Source organism: Alligator sinensis, unplaced genomic scaffold (assembly GCF_000455745.1).
Source record: "Alligator sinensis unplaced genomic scaffold, ASM45574v1 scaffold750_1, whole genome shotgun sequence".
In the NCBI taxonomy this organism is placed as follows: domain Eukaryota; kingdom Metazoa; phylum Chordata; order Crocodylia; family Alligatoridae; genus Alligator; species Alligator sinensis.
Window position 1 is genome coordinate 2808 of NW_005843763.1, and position 17110 is coordinate 19917.

The 17110-nt window shown below is 48.3% G+C and overlaps 1 protein-coding gene across 1 annotated transcript in view; it reads left to right on the plus strand.

Moving 5' to 3' along the window:
* Nucleotides 1-7752: 7752 nt before the first annotated feature.
* The window catches only part of LOC102370529 (olfactory receptor 2T11-like), a 21774-nt gene continuing 12416 nt past the window's right edge, over nucleotides 7753-17110 (plus strand). Inside the window, exon 1 of the mRNA XM_006039128.2 lies at nucleotides 7753-8007. Within this exon, the coding sequence (XP_006039190.2) occupies nucleotides 7798-8007 (210 nt within the window). The 5' untranslated portion in view covers nucleotides 7753-7797. The remainder of the gene's footprint in view (nucleotides 8008-17110) is intronic.

Below are 17110 nucleotides of genomic sequence, written 5' to 3' on the forward strand. Positions count from 1 at the left end.
TGTATGGGCAGCCTGTCTCACACTCTCCTGCCAAAAATTCATGTCTTAGTTGTTGACAAAATATATTATGGGGAGGCTGCCTTATATCTGTGGCCTAGAATAGAGACCTAAGTACACAGTTCCAGCATCCCATGTTTGTCTCCAGCCTCTGAACTTAATAGCACCCTCTGATCTTAATAGCATCTGGTGGGTCAATGGGTCTTGTAGTTAGGGCTGGTGAGGCTCTAGATTGCCCTGGGGACCTAGATTTTCACTCAAAGACAATTATGATTCTCCACACCTTTTTCTCTGCCTTTATTAAGTTTCCACTTCTGCAGCCTGTGCCTCAGTTACCCCATCTATACAGACCGTGGGCACCTGGGTGAAAATGCTCAGGTCAGGTCAAACTCACCTGGCTGCTAATTTACTTGTGCATCCTTTGTGAACAGGGGGAGGGGATTTTCCTGTCCACTTTTTAAGGTTGCTTATGGTTGCATGCATTCCTTTTGCCTTTAAGGCATGTCTCATCCTTTCCATCCTGCCAGGAAACAGAGAGAGTCCTTTAAGCACCTTAACATGGCCATGGGCTGGGGATCCTTCTGGCCGTGTGGTACCAACCATGGTCAGTAATACCCTGAATGGAGGAGGAAGTAGGAGGTGGGAAATGGTGGTGCTAGCTTTGCTCCTCTCTCTTCACAGAGCACTATCCCTGGGGGACCAGTCACACAAAGATCTAAATCCCAGGCAGGACCGCACCTCTTGAGGAAATGCTTTGTAACCAAGAAAAATGAGGTTCTTTGTAGCTTGCCCCACTTACTTCCAGCCCTTGCTCCCCTGTTCAGAAAGGAACTCCTTACTTTTCTTCTTTTCCTGGTTCAACATCAGAAGCACTTTACACCAGGATGTGGCTCCTTCTCGTTCTCACTCCTATCGCAGATCTAGGGAAGGGCTCAGCCAAAGTCCCAGCTGCATCCCCCAGGGCAACCAAGGACCCTGCATGCCCCAGGGTTGTTTGATTTCAGACCTTTGAGTAAGTTCCTCCTGATGCCGCCCTCTTCATTTAAACTCTGGAGTCATGCATGTAATGAGAGAAACGCTGCGCTTGTGTTACATTGCAGAGGAGTTCTCTCCCTGGGGGCGGCTGCCTGGTGGGCTCTGGGACAGTGATCTAGGTATATCACTTAGGCCCCTGCTTAGTTTAGCTAAGGCAAGTAGTGACCTGCAACATCATCTGTGAATGCTGCTCCAAGATCAGCAGCTGTATGAGAAATGTCCTGGCATCAAAGCACAGAGATGAATAATCTACTCCTGGAGGATCCTTGAGGGTAATGAGGGAGCAATTGATCCTATTCATCCCTCCGGCTGTAGACAGACAGGAGCTTGAGGAGGGAGGGGTGGGCACCAAGCACCCCTGCTCTGCCGCAGCCAGGGTAGGGCCAGGACACAGAGCATGGCATTTCCTATGCTCCCATGCCCTCCACACCCAGCTTCCAGTTGGCGCTGCACAATGGCACTGCTCAACCCTGCTTTATCATACTGTCACATCATCCTTTCCCCTCCCTAGCCAAAGAAAGGAGTGACATGAACCCAGAGCTTCACTCTGAGGATTATGGTCTTGGTCCTCCTGCTTTCCACCCCTCCCATGTAACCTGCTGCAATCCAGGACAGCTCCGGGCAGTGCAGGGCTGCTGGGGAGGGGGAGGAACGGCCCCAACTTCCCGGCAAGGTTGAGCTGTTAACTCCTGACACTTGACATGGTCCTTCTCTCCCCGCACCCAGCAAAGGTAACTGTGGTTTTGTACGAGGTGGGGATCTTGGCTCCAGCCTTGCCATTAACACAATGAGGAGGAGAATTAACATGATTCAAGTTCCTGATTCCCTGTCCACTTCCAGTGTCCTCTGGGGAGTCCACCGCCCCAGCTGGGTGCTCCTGTGTTGGGAAAATATTGTTTCTGTCCCTGAACACAAACAGGTCTGTCCCAACCTTTTCTCAAGGGTGTGTTGGGATCTCATGAGGCTGCAGCATATTCTGAGTCCACCCCCTCCTGATATCCGATGTACCCTTTTCCAGCCCTGTGTCCTCCTTTCTATGTTGTACCAACCAAGGTCTCCAATCTGAGTCCAACTAATTTTTAAATTCTTTATTAATATTGGGGGTTAAACTAAATGGGAGGTAACTTTCTTTTGGGGGAATAGTGAAGGCCTGGCATGGGACTGTGGGTCCCTCCAACTCTTGTCCCTGCAAAAAAAGGGAAGAACAGGGGAAATGTTAGGAAAACGCTGAGGCTGCCTGATGTCCGGGCACAAATATCTCATTTGTGGTCTCTGTGGTGCCCATGCTGGCTGCTCACTGAGGTGGTCTGGGCTGAGCAGGACGCTGCCTGACTTCAGCCATCACTTCCTGCCGGTGCTGGGGATGCTCCCCTGTCCCACAGCTGCTCTGGCACTTTCCAGCTGTGTGGGATGGCTCTGGTCTCCACAAACAATAGCATGAAGCCTCCTCCCTGCCCTGCATGGCTTTGTCACCCTCACCGGCCCAAACAACTCATCCCCTTGGTCTCCAAGAGGAGCCTGAGTCCCAGACAAGACCCTCCTTTGGAAAGCTGCTTGGGGTGGAGCATATTGGGGGGCTCCAGGGGATCTGTAAGAGGGATGACGGAAGAGGTGTCAGAGGCCATAGAGGAGGTGTGTGTGAGAGGGTCCCTGGCAGGGAGAGGACTCAAGGCCCAAAGCTGCTCAGCTCCCTGCTGTCAGAGCCAGCCCCAGTGACCCCCTCCCTGGCTCCATGTGGGCAGACACTGATGTCCAGGGAACTCCCACATGAGTCTATGAACAAGCCTTTCACCTTCCTCCTCCTCTTACCCGAGCCTTGGCCTCTGCTGTAGGAGCCACTTCTGCTCCTCCTCCCACTCCTGCTCCCGGTCCTGAACATACTGCTCCGCCTGCTGCTCCTTCTCGATCCAGAACTGGAGGTTCAACGGGATGCAGAAGGGAACAAAGGAGGAGTCAGTGCAGACAGCAGCAAGTGACCCCACAGGACACATCCCCACAGACACACAGCCACCCTGCCTCACCCCACTGCAGGGACAAATGAGACACACTTACATTCCTCTCGATCAGTAAATGTGACTTGGGGGTGCAAAATCATGCACAGTGCACAGGGACATGCATGTATTTGCCACAACACCCACAAATGTGAACACAGACTCCTGGAGTGCAGGCTCCTTACTCTGCATGTGTGTGTTTGTGTTTGTGCGTATCCATCATCCAAAGCCCAATAACCCCATGAGTGACCTCTCAGCAGACACACAGACTCATCTACCCCTTGAGACCACATGGCCATGTCCCAGGACTTCACCTTCCGACGCAGTACCCCCAGCTTCTCCAAGCCGTGCAGCCGGACACAGGCTTTTTCCAGCTCCTCCAGCTGCCGGTTTCATTGGTCCCATTTATGGACAGGGAGGAAAGCCCGGCAGCTCTGAATTTTCAGGCAGTCCTGGAGACTGGTGAGAGAGAGTCCTTTAAGCACCTTAACATGGCCATGGGCTGGGGATCCTTCTGCACACTCTGTGGGATCCCGAGGGGGTGGGAGGCTGTGCCGTCCTGCACACTGTCGACAGCAGCCCCAGAAATCACAGGGCCCTGGCAGGCAGCTCAGACTCTGCACAGGGTTGCCCAAGAGGGCTCCTGCCCAACCTGTCTGAACACAGCCTTTCCTGGGGCAACAGGAGGCCTGAGGCACTATTAGCTCCTAGGCACTGGAACGAGATCACATGGGACTAGTGCTCAAAGCACAGGGCTCCCAGACCCCATCCATGGCTCTGCCAATGACCCTCATGAAACCTGTGCCTTGGTTTCCCCATCTCCACAAGCAGACCATGGGCACATGGTTGGAAATGCTTAGGTCATGCCACACTCACCTGGTTGGTGCTGCCGGGCGCCAAACGTCTGTCCATTGCCCTTGTCCGGCCTTGCAGGGGGGAGCTGGTCTTGGACCTGGCAGGAGTGGCCCTCAGGCTTTCAGGAGGGGTTAGCGGGATCAGCTCTTTTTGCCGGCGACCTGGGACCTGGAGCTCTGGGAGCTGGAGGAAGGGAAGAGAGGATTGGCAGAAGGCACTCTGTGGCCCAGTCTCCCCGGGTGGGGATGACCTACTCTTTTGCAGTTTGCGGGCAAGCAGTAGGGGCACTTTCCCTATGTAATGGGGAACACCATGGTCCTGAAGTCCTAGGTCCTGCCAAAGACTAGTATAGTCCCTGCTCCCCACGGGAAAGCTCTGCTCGTTCTGTGGCCAGGTGCTTTGAGAGGTAATATTGTAGGGCCGGAAGCTACTGAAATCTTCAGCAGCAGGAACTGAAGGGGGAAGGTGAGTGTGAGGACATGGGAGACAATGTTTATATAATTATTTGGATCTGTATTGTTCAGAAATCCCACAAGATTTTGCAGAAGATGGGATGAAAGCTGTTTGGTCAGATATGATAGGAATGAACCAGCTTAAGCATGTCTAGAGGATGGCCAGATGGCACCAACCTTGGGCAAGTGTTGCACTCTCCAGCCCTCAACAACACCTTGCTCAGGGCACTACATTTCTCATCGTGAAATGAGAACTTGCAGGAGGAACTCATCCTCCAACTTGCAGGAGTGACTGCCTGTCTTGCAGAAGCCCAAACATGAGATTTAAATGTGATTCTATTTCAAGACCCCAACTACAGACCAGGACCATAGGGATCAACGCTACAGGGATGGAGAAGCAGCAGGAAAAGAAAACAGACATCAACACGCTAGAAGACATTCAGAAGAGACTCACAAATTGAACAGCAAAATGTTGCAAGGAACCCCAAGCACACGAGATGGGAGAACATGCACAGACCCAGACAGTGTCCTTGCACTGGAAAGCCTCAGGTGAGAGAACCAGCGTGCAAGACTTCCCAATCTAGGGCAGGAGAAATGAAGGAGAAGACCTAGCAAGCCACTTACATGCACTGGGCGGGATCCTGGTCTTCTTTCCATTCTTGTCTTTTTCCTTAAACTGTCCTTGTAAACTATGAGGTATCTTATCTCTAGGGGATATTAATAATTTCTCAAAAACTAATTCCTACTACTTCTAAGATAAATCTACTGATTATATAATACTAAGCTACAAATTATATAAACTAACTAATCTTAACCTACAAACTAAGCTACTCAGTAATCCTAATCACTAATGCTAGAAATAGAGTGACAACAATAAACAACCCCTGGGAAACCTAGTCTAACTAACCACTCACTCTCGGGGGATACCAGCAGAGGTATGGGAAGAAATACTCGAGGCTGCCTTTTTCCCTCTCACATCACAAGTCTCCCTGGTGACAAGATGGCACGTGTCATAAAGTAGCATGAGTCGTAAAACAGCCTGTGTCAGGCCCTGTACCTGGGGTTTCCAACCAGGCTGCCTCAGCTATCCATTTTTCTTTTGGAGTTTACACATGCATTTGAATTTCTTTCTGTTTAGATAAAAAAAGGACAGCAGGGCAGGGGGAAGGGGTATTCCTCAGTTTCCTGTGCCTCCTCTTGCCATCTTCCCCATGCCACTTCCCCCCATAAGGAGAAAAATTATCTTCCTTAAAGACATTTTGCCTTGCATATGATCAATAGTTTATTTAACTCCTTCCCAATGACTTGAGAAAAGTGATGCTTTGTCATGAAATCCCATTTTCTTAAGTTTCTGCGTAGGATCAGGAATCAAAACATGTCTGATTTTCCCTGTGCACCTCTTGAGAACAGGGTGTCGGAGATTTTCCTTTGAATGTCTAGGTTTTCTGTGGCTGGATTCCCTCTTTTTGCCTTTACGTTTGATTTCATGGCTGTAACGAAACAAAACAAAACTTAGTGGGCAAAAAGGTCCTTGTAAGGGTCTTGTGCTCTAAAACACTGATGTTAAACTCATCTGGCCAACTAGTTTTCCCAGGTCCAGTCCATGGATTGCTAGGGGTTCTCCTTCAGATCTGCTGATCTTGGTTGGAAAGTCTTGCACACTGGTTCTCTCACACCTGGAGCGGTTTTCCAAAGCAGGACAGTGTGTGCGTCTGTGCATGTTCTCCCATCTCATGCTTGGTGTGCCTTGCAGTCTGTTCCTGCTGTGAGTCTCTTCTGACTGTCTTTTAGCCTTGTGTTTTCTGTTTCTTTTTCCTCCTGCTTCTCCATCTGTTTAGTGTAGGCCTGAATTCTCCTGGTCAGTAGCTTGGGCTCTTGGAAGGGGATCACTGTCTGGTCTCATCTTTGGGAAACTGCCAACCTGAAATAAGGACCAGCCTTATAACCCCAAAGTGCACCCCACCTCCCAGTCACAACCATCACCTCCCTGGCTCTGTTCAGGGAAAGAGAAGGAAGGTGAAATCCTCAGGGACCAAAGTCAATGCCATGGGAATGCAGCACAGCTTCGTCCCCCACAATACACGCCTGCCCCAGCTGCAGGGGAGCCAGCAGTCCCTTGCTCCCTGTGGTGCTCCAAAGGTACTTTGCGGTGGTCCCTCTAAGACAGGACTTCAGAGCTGCTTCTCTTATTCAGAGCTACAGCTGTAACATTAAGATTTTTTTAAAGATTTTGCAATGGCTTCACATGACATAGATGGGTTTCATCAACAGACTGAGAGAGAGAGAGAGAGAGAGAGAGAGCGAGCGAGAGAGAGAGAGAGAGAGAGAGAGAAAGGAGTTTGGCCTCCAGGAAATCTGGTTCCCTGTGTAATAAGATCACTGCAGCCGGACACCTCCTGGATGTAACAGGCTTCTGCCCAAGTCTCAGACCCGCTAAAAGAGATCAAATACAATGCAATAACCTGTCACCCACCTCCTGAGTCCAGGACACACTTCACAGCAGGTCCTGGAGCTTCTCTGGTCGCAGAGTTCAAATGAATCCAAAAAGTAGACGGATATAGAATTGTTTGCATATTTTATTCAAAGGCACACATCATCTCCTCAGTCAGTGTCTGTCTATCCTCACATTTTTAAGGTCAGTGAGTTTTAACCAGCAGCTTGGCCCTGCTGTGCATGTGGGTGACTGAGGCTGTGCGAGAGCAAAGGGAATGATCATACCGCGTCAGCAATAACAAGAGGAAAATATCATTCCTATTTATAGGAACGCCCGGGGCAAAGCTCTACCAAGGAGCACTTTTTCAATATTTTCTCCAAAGCTTAATGCCGAAAGCTTGCAATTGAAGACATTTTTCTTCTGTGCAAAAATCTTCTTGGTCTAATAAAAGATATCATCTCTACTTTGAGCCCTGATTGCTGCAGATGTGGAGATACTCGTTGGTTCACTGCCCCAGCCAGAAACTTGAACCAAGGAAAGCTTACTGAAAATGGTGTTTGCTAACTGGCTTCTCCTGTCACTCATTCTCCCACGGTGTATGATGAGCTCTAGCTGCCATGTTTCAAGACACCAACTTTCTTACGTGGCAGGAAGGCACATGAGCACAACGTAGCATCTTACTGGGGAAGTAGAGGCACACATCTACCTGGAGTCAACCAGACATGATGAGATCTCATATAAGAGACATGGTTTGCCTCGAGCTTTCACGAGTTTTGCCCCAGAAGGGGCGGGGGACAGATTGCAGCTGGACATGAAAAATGCAGGGCTAATTTTAGAAAATCTTCAGCCTAAATAAACACTGTTCCCAGGGAAGTGAGGTTATTGTTTCATCCACCATACTGTCTGTCATTTGTTCCACAGGGGAAGAAACCCTGCTGGGTGCCTCAGTGCTATTGGTAGTCTCCAGTAGCACGTGTGTGCCAATTGCCTAAGGACTTGTCCAGGACTTCAGGCACATCCACACGAAGAGGAAATGAAGAGTGGGAATAAAACATCTTCAGCAGACTTCATTGTGCTGGGTCTCCTGAGCCGGACCAATGCACACATGTTCTCCTTGGCCGTGATCTTATTAGCCTTCATTGCTGCCTTGTCTGGGAATGCTCTCCTCATATTCCTAATCCAATTGGATTCCTCCCTTCACACCCCCATGTACTTTTTCCTCAGTCAACTGGCCTTTGTGGACATCTGTCAAACACTGATTGTTGTCCCCAAAATGGCAGCAGACTTTCTCACCCCAGGAAATCCCACGTCTCCAGCTGGCTGTGGGGCTCAGATTTTCCTCTCCCTGACAATTTGTGGAGCAGAGTGCCTCCTCCAGGACTGGTCTAACCAGAAGAATGGCCAAATACCCAAATGGTAGAGCATGTTCACAAGGTTTGAAGAAACACATTGCAGGTTCAGGGGGAAAGCATTCAGAGAAGCACTCAAACAAAAGACTTACATATTTGTCAGCTATAAGACCAACCTAAATTACCATTCCAGGATGGTTTTATTTCAGGCAACAGACACATGGCTCATGCTAGGGTGTGTGTCATACCCAAATCTTTGTTCTCTAATGCAAACTTGCAACAACCGAATAAAACTATTTTAGAAGTGCATTAAGAACTGTGGCTCATTATTTGCCTGGTCAAGGGTGCCTGAAAAACGGAAATGCATCCACCCAAGATACATTCATTCTAGCAAAATTCTACATGGCTGCTACTTATTGTAGACTACCGCTATACGAGGCCAATACTGAGTTGTTCATCCAGAAAGCTGGGGGCATGCCAGCAGTGGATCACTGTTCTGCCCTAGCTCCAGACCACACTGTCACTGAGGCAAAATCCCAGCCACAGAGCAGCTCTCTGCCAGCTGTGGACCCTGCCAGCACTGCTGGGGCTGGTCTCTATGGAAACCCTGCCCACCCCCTTCTGTCATGGCCCTGTCACTGCTGAGGTCTCCATGGAAATGGGCCAGATTGACGCAGGCAGGGGCTGCTGGGAAATGGAATTCACTACAGGCCAGATCCGACCCACAGACCAGACTTTTCCTGGCCCTGTTCTAGCCCCTAACACTGGCCTGTTTCTGGGCTATTGACTCTGGTCCCTTTCCAAGGTGCTAATCATGAAGGATGACTACTCGTGCCCTGTCACTGACAGCTAGGCCCACTACCAATGTCACTGACAGATAGTACAAATGGAAGGGCACTAGTGTATTCAAGGCCTGAATGTGTCAGACACTTCACAAAAATCACATCAAATTACTCTGTGATCCAGAAAGCATGAACACTCAAAAGGGTGGGGACATGTGTCGGCCGATGTAGAACAAAGTGAAGAAGAAAAATTAGTTAATGTTCATAATTGTTTCAAGTAATCATATGGCCTGGCCAGCATAGTGGCTATGCACAAAAATGTGGCCCATGTGAACCCTGAAAAATGTGAACTTGTGTGGATGCAGGAATTTGAAAAGAGGGGTGTGGGAGATTCCACCTGTGTCCCCGTCGCCTGCAAAGGGCAGACGCCAGCACGACAGTGGAGGCAGGTGACTTTTTGAAGTCCCTGAAACAGGGGACTCCAACTCTTTCTCCCACCTTTCACTGCCCTCTCCCTTTCCATGCAGGTACCCCTTCCTCTCCCTTATTTGCCAGCAGGGTGTTTCCTCTGACTTGTCTGCTGCCTGCACTGTCCGCAGCTGATCCAGGGACAGGAGCCCCAGGACTTCTCCTGCTCTGCTCCAGGCAGGGTCAAGGAGAAGCAATAGCCCGAGGTGCCAAGTTTGCTGGGGATGCAGGGGATCCATCCCCACTTCCAGCACCTGCCCCCAGACCGTGAGGAACACCTCAGCAGACTTTCTGACCCCAGACTGTGAGGAACACCATTGCTTTCTCTAGATGGCCCCAGGCAGGTAAGTGGGCAATCTCCCCCTTCCAGGTGCTCCTGCTCCCCATCCAGCCCTTGGGTGTCCCCTCTACTCTGGGATCAGGCACTGGAAGTGGAGGTGGAGAGATGGCCCACTGACACAGGCATCCCCAGCCCTGCCTGGTGCTCCATACACCTGCTCCTCACAGCTGGAGCCCTCAGGCCATCAGTGGAAACGTGATGGAGTGCAAGGGAGAGAAGGGATCGCCACCCTGTGTGACCACCAGCTGGAGAGGGGCAGGAGCAGTCCTGGGACTTCCCCTGCCCTGGAGCCAGGACCAGCCAGCAGCAAGCAGGTTGTCCCTTCCTTGCCTGCTCCTCATTTTGTTCCCCTGCAACTGGGGCTCCAGCTGTGCTGTGGAAACAGTATCTGGGGCCAAGGGGAAATGGAGCTGTTGGCAGGTGAGCTTCACTGTGGAAGGGGAGGTAGAACAGCTCCACTGCACCACGCTGGCCCTGCCCCTGGGTACGAAGGGTCTCTCCTTGGGTAGTGCATGGGTCTTGACACAGAGACGAGTTTTACCAACACAGTTGCATGTCTTTAAAAGCCTTTCATTTCTGGGTCTCTAAGATTTTTTTCCCTCACAAAACTTACCAAAGGAGCTGGAAATTACAGACAGCTTGGAATGACGTGGTGTCCAATTTTCTTTCTCCTTAGGAACCATAAAGAATAGAAAACAATCCAGGAAGAAGCTTTTACTTGTTTTTATTATAGGGAAATTGTTCTACCATATCTTGTCCTGATCCATGGTTCTCAAACTTTCTTAGATTCAAGATCCCTCTGTCCCTGTGTTAGACTCAAGGCACTCCTTGGAAAATGCCAGCTCTTAATTTGCACTTATTTTCTGATGATCAGAAAAATATACAGCAATTTTCCTGTTGCAAAGAACTCAGATGGATCACAATGGGTCAGGATTTTTTTTAACACTATGGATACTCATTTGAAATAGTTGGGTTTATCTTGTAAATCATGTTTGCACACCTAACAGTGGCATCCCACAACACACTTGAAAGGATCTCAAGGCAGCCGAGGGTGCTATGACACCTTTGCTGAAAACCACTGCCTTAGATACTCAGTGATGATTATTAAATACTGGTGCATTTTCACACATATGTCAAATTAGGGTCAGGTAATGGACCTCCTTTGAAAGGAATCTAGTCAAAACTGAGGCCTACAGTAGATTCTTCCTGTTATGATTTCCATATACATTGATGTACTGCAGTGGAATTGAGAAGAAGGAGGAAATTCTTCCTTTTAAGGGGTAAAATCCTGGCTCTACTAAAGTCAGTTACAAAATTCACATTCATCTCAGTCTGTTCTGGATTTCAGAAATACATAAAATCCTGGATGGATTGAGATTAATGAAAATGTTTACATTGTAATATAGCCTTAGCTACATCCATAATATCATTTAATGCCTTTTTATTTCTAATGTCTTTGAAGCCCATCCAGCAGAAGGGTTGGTTTGTTTAACATACTCCACAGCCCTGTGTCCCACAACCAGCTTGTAATCTCAGTCCTACCAAAGGAGAAACTACGGTTCCACCTTCCAAGTCTTCCCATTTTTTTCTTTCTTTGCCATTTATGAGCCAAATCCTTGTTGATCTTCTGTGCCTACAGGCAGCCGCACAGGTATGTAGCTGCTGAGAGTTATTAGTAGTTCAAACGTTCTGCCTGGCAGGCTTCAATCCCCTTGGGGTGCCTCAAACCTGTGCTTCACTGTTGAGGCCAACATCACAACATCTAGTAGAGGGCTTTTTTCAGGAAAACTAGGCACTGAAAAGTTTGTTTGCTCGACTCGCAGGCTGTTTTACCCAGCAGTGCCAGCCACCCTTGTCCCACAGTTAGAGAGAAGCCAGTGTGACTGGGTGACTATTGATCAAGTGAGAAGAGGTGGTTTCTCTGTGGTTCCCATAGTTTATGTTCCTCATTTTCTAGATTAAATAGTTTCTGGTGGTGGTGCATCTATAGTACTCAGCTGGGACCTCTCACCATGGATTTTACACTGTCCCATGGTCAGTTACTAGAAATTTTCTGAATGAATATGTTACATTGTGAGGTTAACACCAGTGAAACATCCCGCCCCACCCAACCCTAAAAATGATTCATGGCGACTGAAATACTGAATGACATTTTTATTGAAAATATTTTGGAACTATTATTTTGTATTCATAATGTTTTAATAGTGTTTTAATACAAACAAAATGCTTGCAAGAAAGCTGTAGCAGATTTAAAAAATAACATACAAAGTTCACATTTTTTAAAATGAAAACAGCTTTCTATTTTTAACCTGCTTCTGTCACATATTTTATTTCTTTTTCTGCGTTCATATCCCTGTATTTGATATTGTTCTCTGTTAACTATGATTTTCTGTATATCAGATTTTAAAGAAAATTGACTATAAAGGATTAAAATGTTAAAATGGAGGCAATTGTTCTATTAAAAAAAAATCAGCATCCTCCACTCAAGCCTCTGGACATTGCTAAAAATGCTAAACCTGCCTCCTACACTGGTAGATTCAATTGTGCAGATGATTTCACTGTAGGTCCCTTCAAATGACAATTGTCTCACTAGAACTGCACAACGAATGATAAAACGAGGGAGCACATATTGGGATCTTACAACTTCTTTAGCAAACGGTGAAGTGTTGGGGAAAGAGAAGGCTTCTTCACACCCCCGTGTGCAGTGCCTTAGGTGTCCTCTCAAGCTATTCCTCCTCCTCCTAATGACAGGGGTGATAACAATTAACCCTACTGTTGTCTCTGTTGAAATAGAAGAATGAACCTAGGCCTATTAAACCATGTGGAAATATCTGTCTTTAAGGCTGTGGCGGGCCAGTAGGGGGCGCTCCTGCGTTGAGCCGCCCACCTCCCTGCGCCCGCCCACCTTCCAGGCTCCGAGTGCCTCCCTGGGGTGCCTCCCGTCCGGCCGACCCCTTCCCTGGAGCACACCCGCTAGCCTGGGGTTCCCGCTGCCACCATCCAAGGCTCTGGACTCACTTCTGGCTCTGCGCACCTTGGAAAACACAGGCCTGATCGTCCAATGGGTGCTAGACCCAATACAAGCACTTGGGGCACTTCCCCAAGTCAGGGGCTGATTAGGAAGCCTCCCTCAGTCCACCGACCTAAGGGGCCTCCTTGGCATAATTTAGACCCACCCCTCAATAAGTCTCCCACACCGGTCTCAAAGGAGAACTTTATTGATTACAGGGGTAGGGCGGAAACAGGGTAAAAGGTAGAGCAATATCATAGAAATAATACAGGACTATCAAAGGAATCCCATAGAGCAAACCAGGGTGGCTGAGGTAGCCGTTTAAACACGCATCTGAGTTACTGAAGCTAAATATCTGATCGGCTCTCTAGTAGGTTACTCACTCACATCGTCCAGAGGTGGTTGTTGTTTCCTCTGGAGGCAGGGCACTCTTGCAGCATGCGGTGATGACTGCCAATACCGGCTAGAAACCGACCAATCTGCATGGCATCCCTGGCTACCTGGGCCCGCGCGCAGGGCCGGGTCTTTCCCCCCCCTTGCCCAGGTTGCCAGAGCATCGCCTCTCAGGCGCCAGGCTTTTGTCTGCAGACAAGGAGCGAGATCCCCGCTGTGAGGGATTCAACGGCCGCCTCTCAGTCTGGTGGAGACAGATCTCGGGAGAGGGTCACCGACAATGGCATTTCTGCCACACTGGCTATTCCATGAGGTAATAGACTGCATACTTTCCCATTAACTTCAGCCAGACTGTTGTGTAGACAGGGAGTTTGGCTATTAGTAGCAGCATAAAGCAGAGCAGGAAATTGTATACCCTGAATCAGGGCCATACACTCAGTGTGTGCTGAGCTCCACACTGCCATGGTGAGGCTGCAACCCGGACCTCAGTAAACTGGAAAAAACCTGGTTATGGGATCTCCACGCAACACTGCAACCAATCCCACACCTGCAATATAGACATAACAAAGTTTAAACCCCTGCAACTCCATCTATAGAAAGTAGCGTGGCCATCTGCTTTTCTGCTACCCTGTCCTCTGTCCTCTATTGATACAAAAAATGTCAAGAGAAAAATAGAGAACATAAAAGTGGAAGTTAGGCAATTTTTCTTATCAACCATCATGTCTGGCATTTCTTTCACAGGAGGGACAACCCAGTGACTGCCTCAGATCCCATTAGTGTTACCCAGTAGAAAAGGTGTGCATATTCCACAAAGCTTGTTCTTCCCGAGTGCTTCAGGGCCAGCGACGTAGAAAAGAAAATGGAGACACAAAATGCAAGTTCACCAACAGAATTTGTTCTGCTGGGACTCCTGCACCACACCCAAGTGCACACCTTCTTCTTTGCCCTGATTTCACTTGTGTTTGTTACTGCCCTGTCTGGGAGTACTCTTCTCCTAGTTTTAATCAAGGTGGATTCCTCCCTTCACACTCCCATGTACTTCTTCCTCAGTCAACTGGCTTTCATGGACATCTGTGAGACTCTAATTGTTGTCCCCAAAATGTCAGCAGACTTTCTGACCCCAGGCAACCAACATGTTGCTGATTGGGGCTCCTAGCTGAGGGACTATAATGAGCTCCCCAGCTGGGATCCCTGATCAGCTGATGACGCTGCCAGCTGCAGGGGCACAGGATGCCTCCATCCCAGTGGCTGAGAGGTCCTATCACTGATGGGGCTCCCAGCCGCGGGGGCACAGGATGCCCCTGTCCCAGTAATGGACAGGTCTGATCACTGATGGGGCTCCCAGCTGCAGCGGTGCACCATGCGCTTCTGCAACTGGGAGCTCCATCAGCTGATGGGAGTTTCCAGCCACAGGAGCACATGGAGCACCTCTGGGCTGGGATCACCAATCAACTGTTGGGGCTCTCAGCCACCCGAGCAAAGACTGCCAGTGCAAGGGGAGCCTACACGTGTGGTGTTGCAGGAAGTACAATTGTTGGGATCATGCATTAGATCCTATCATGCTTTCTTTTAATATGTCAGCGGTCTAATTTTCTCCTGCTGAGGCCCTCACAGAGTATTTCCATTGTGTGTTACTAGAAGTTTTCTGAATGTACATATTAATATGGAGCTGGGCTTGTGGTTGTAGCTGTTTGGTCTCAGGATATAGGCAGGCAAGGCTCTTTGGGAAGACGTGATATCTTTTATTAGACCAACAGACTAGTTGAAAAATAGTTATTTGCAAGCTTTCAGGTACAATCACCCTTCTTCAGGCATAATTTATATTAATACAGAGGGCATTAAAATTCATATTGTTATTGTTTTACAATTCAGTCCATGTAAGTGAAATGACTGACATTTTTACAAAAAATATAGAACTATTTTTATTAAATTGATAACCAAAATACTTGTTAACCACAGTATCTGGTATTTCTTCCACAGGAGGGAGAACTTGATGGTGATAACAGATCCTATTAGTGTGACCTAGTAGGAAGATGTGCACGTGACAAGCTCCGTGAGGAAATGGGGACGGGGAATACAACTTCACCAACAGAATTTGTTCTGCTGGGACTCCTGCACCACACCCAAGTGCACACCTTCTTCTTTGCCCTGATTTCACTTGTGTTTGTTACTGCCCTGTCTGGGAGTACTCTTCTCCTAGTTTTAATCAAGGTGGATTCCTCCCTTCACACTCCCATGTACTTCTTCCTCAGTCAACTGGCTTTCATGGACATCTGTGAGACTCTAATTGTTGTCCCCAAAATGTCAGCAGACTTTCTGACCCCAGGCAACCAACATGTTGCTGATTGGGGCTCCTAGCTGAGGGACTATAATGAGCTCCCCAGCTGGGATCCCTGATCAGCTGATGACGCTGCCAGCTGCAGGGGCACAGGATGCCTCCATCCCAGTGGCTGAGAGGTCCTATCACTGATGGGGCTCCCAGCCGCGGGGGCCCAGGATGCCCCCGTCCCAGAAATGGACAGGTCTGATCACTGATGGGGCTCCCAGCTGCAGCGGTGCACCATGCGCTTCTGCAACTGGGAGCTCCATCAGCTGATGGGAGTTTCCAGCCACAGGAGCACATGGAGCACCTCTGGGCTGGGATCACCAATCAACTGTTGGGGCTCTCAGCCACCGGAGCAAAGATTGCCAGTGCAAGGGGAACCTACACACGTGGCATGCTACACGTGTGGCATGGCAGGAAGTACAATTGTTGGGATCATGCATTAGATCCCATCATGCTTTCTTTTAATATGTCAGTGGTCTAATTTTCTCCTGCTGAGGCCCTCACAGAGTATTTCCATTGTGTGTTACTAGAAGCCAATGCTGAATCCTCTCATCTACAGCCTGAGAAACAGGGATGTCTTAGGAGCCCTAAGAAAACTGGCTGGAAAATACAGAGTCATCCAACAAAACCGACAGGAACTGTGACTTACCCTTCGGTTCCACGTCTGTCCGCAGTGAACAAGACCACAGACAGTGTGTTTTTTTTAGAAGGAGACTAAATGTTATAAAGCACCTAACTGCTGATATGTCCCACTGAATTCAAGGGTATTTAGTAGCATCCTCCATCTCCTAATTGCTTAAAAAATGTTTCAGGAAGTCAGTCCCCGCTGACTGTATAGGACATTTAACCAGATCATTGAATGCAGGAAAAACTTTATCTTGCACTAGAAAACCTCTGTAGCCTTAAATTCAGGCTATTTCCAGTGTAGCCCGAAGGAAAGAGATCCATTGCTTATGTGGAGACATTTCAAAATGCCACATTTCAGAGCCAGAAGCGTACTTTAGGCCTGATTCTCCTCTCATGGGCATTGGTTCTAAACCAGGGGTGTCCAACCTCTTTGAATGTGGGGCCGGATCACAAACTTTTTATCACCCAGTGGGCTGGTGAGCCATATTCAAAGACCTCACAGGAAGTGGTATCACATCAGGAAGTGATGTCATGTGACCTTTGACACCAGTGAAGTTGCAGGAAGTGACAATGAAATGGGTCTGGAAATGTGGTTTAAAATCCAAAATAAAAACAATATAAAAGCAAGAATGAAATAATACCAAACACTTGACTAAAATGAACACTTTCACTTCTACTCACTTCTCAATGAATGAAAGAAGCATAATGCAAGTCGACAGATCAAATGGGGAAAAGATATCAGCCAGAATGGAAACTAATCAAAGCAACAACATATGGGCATTTCTGAAAATAATCTTCAAGAAGATTTACTTTTATTGAATTAATAACTTGTTAGTAACACATCTTTAACAAGTAGTAACAAGTTGAACCCCCAATCCCGCACAAAGAGAAACAGAAGTAAACACAATCTAAACACTGGACAGTATTTTTACAAAGATTTTTACCTGCTCCAAATTTACGTTGGAGCCCAGATCGTTCATGCTCTATTCTTGAGCATATTGTTCAGTCTTGCAGGAGCACACAGCACAGCTGCAGGGGACTCTGCCACAGC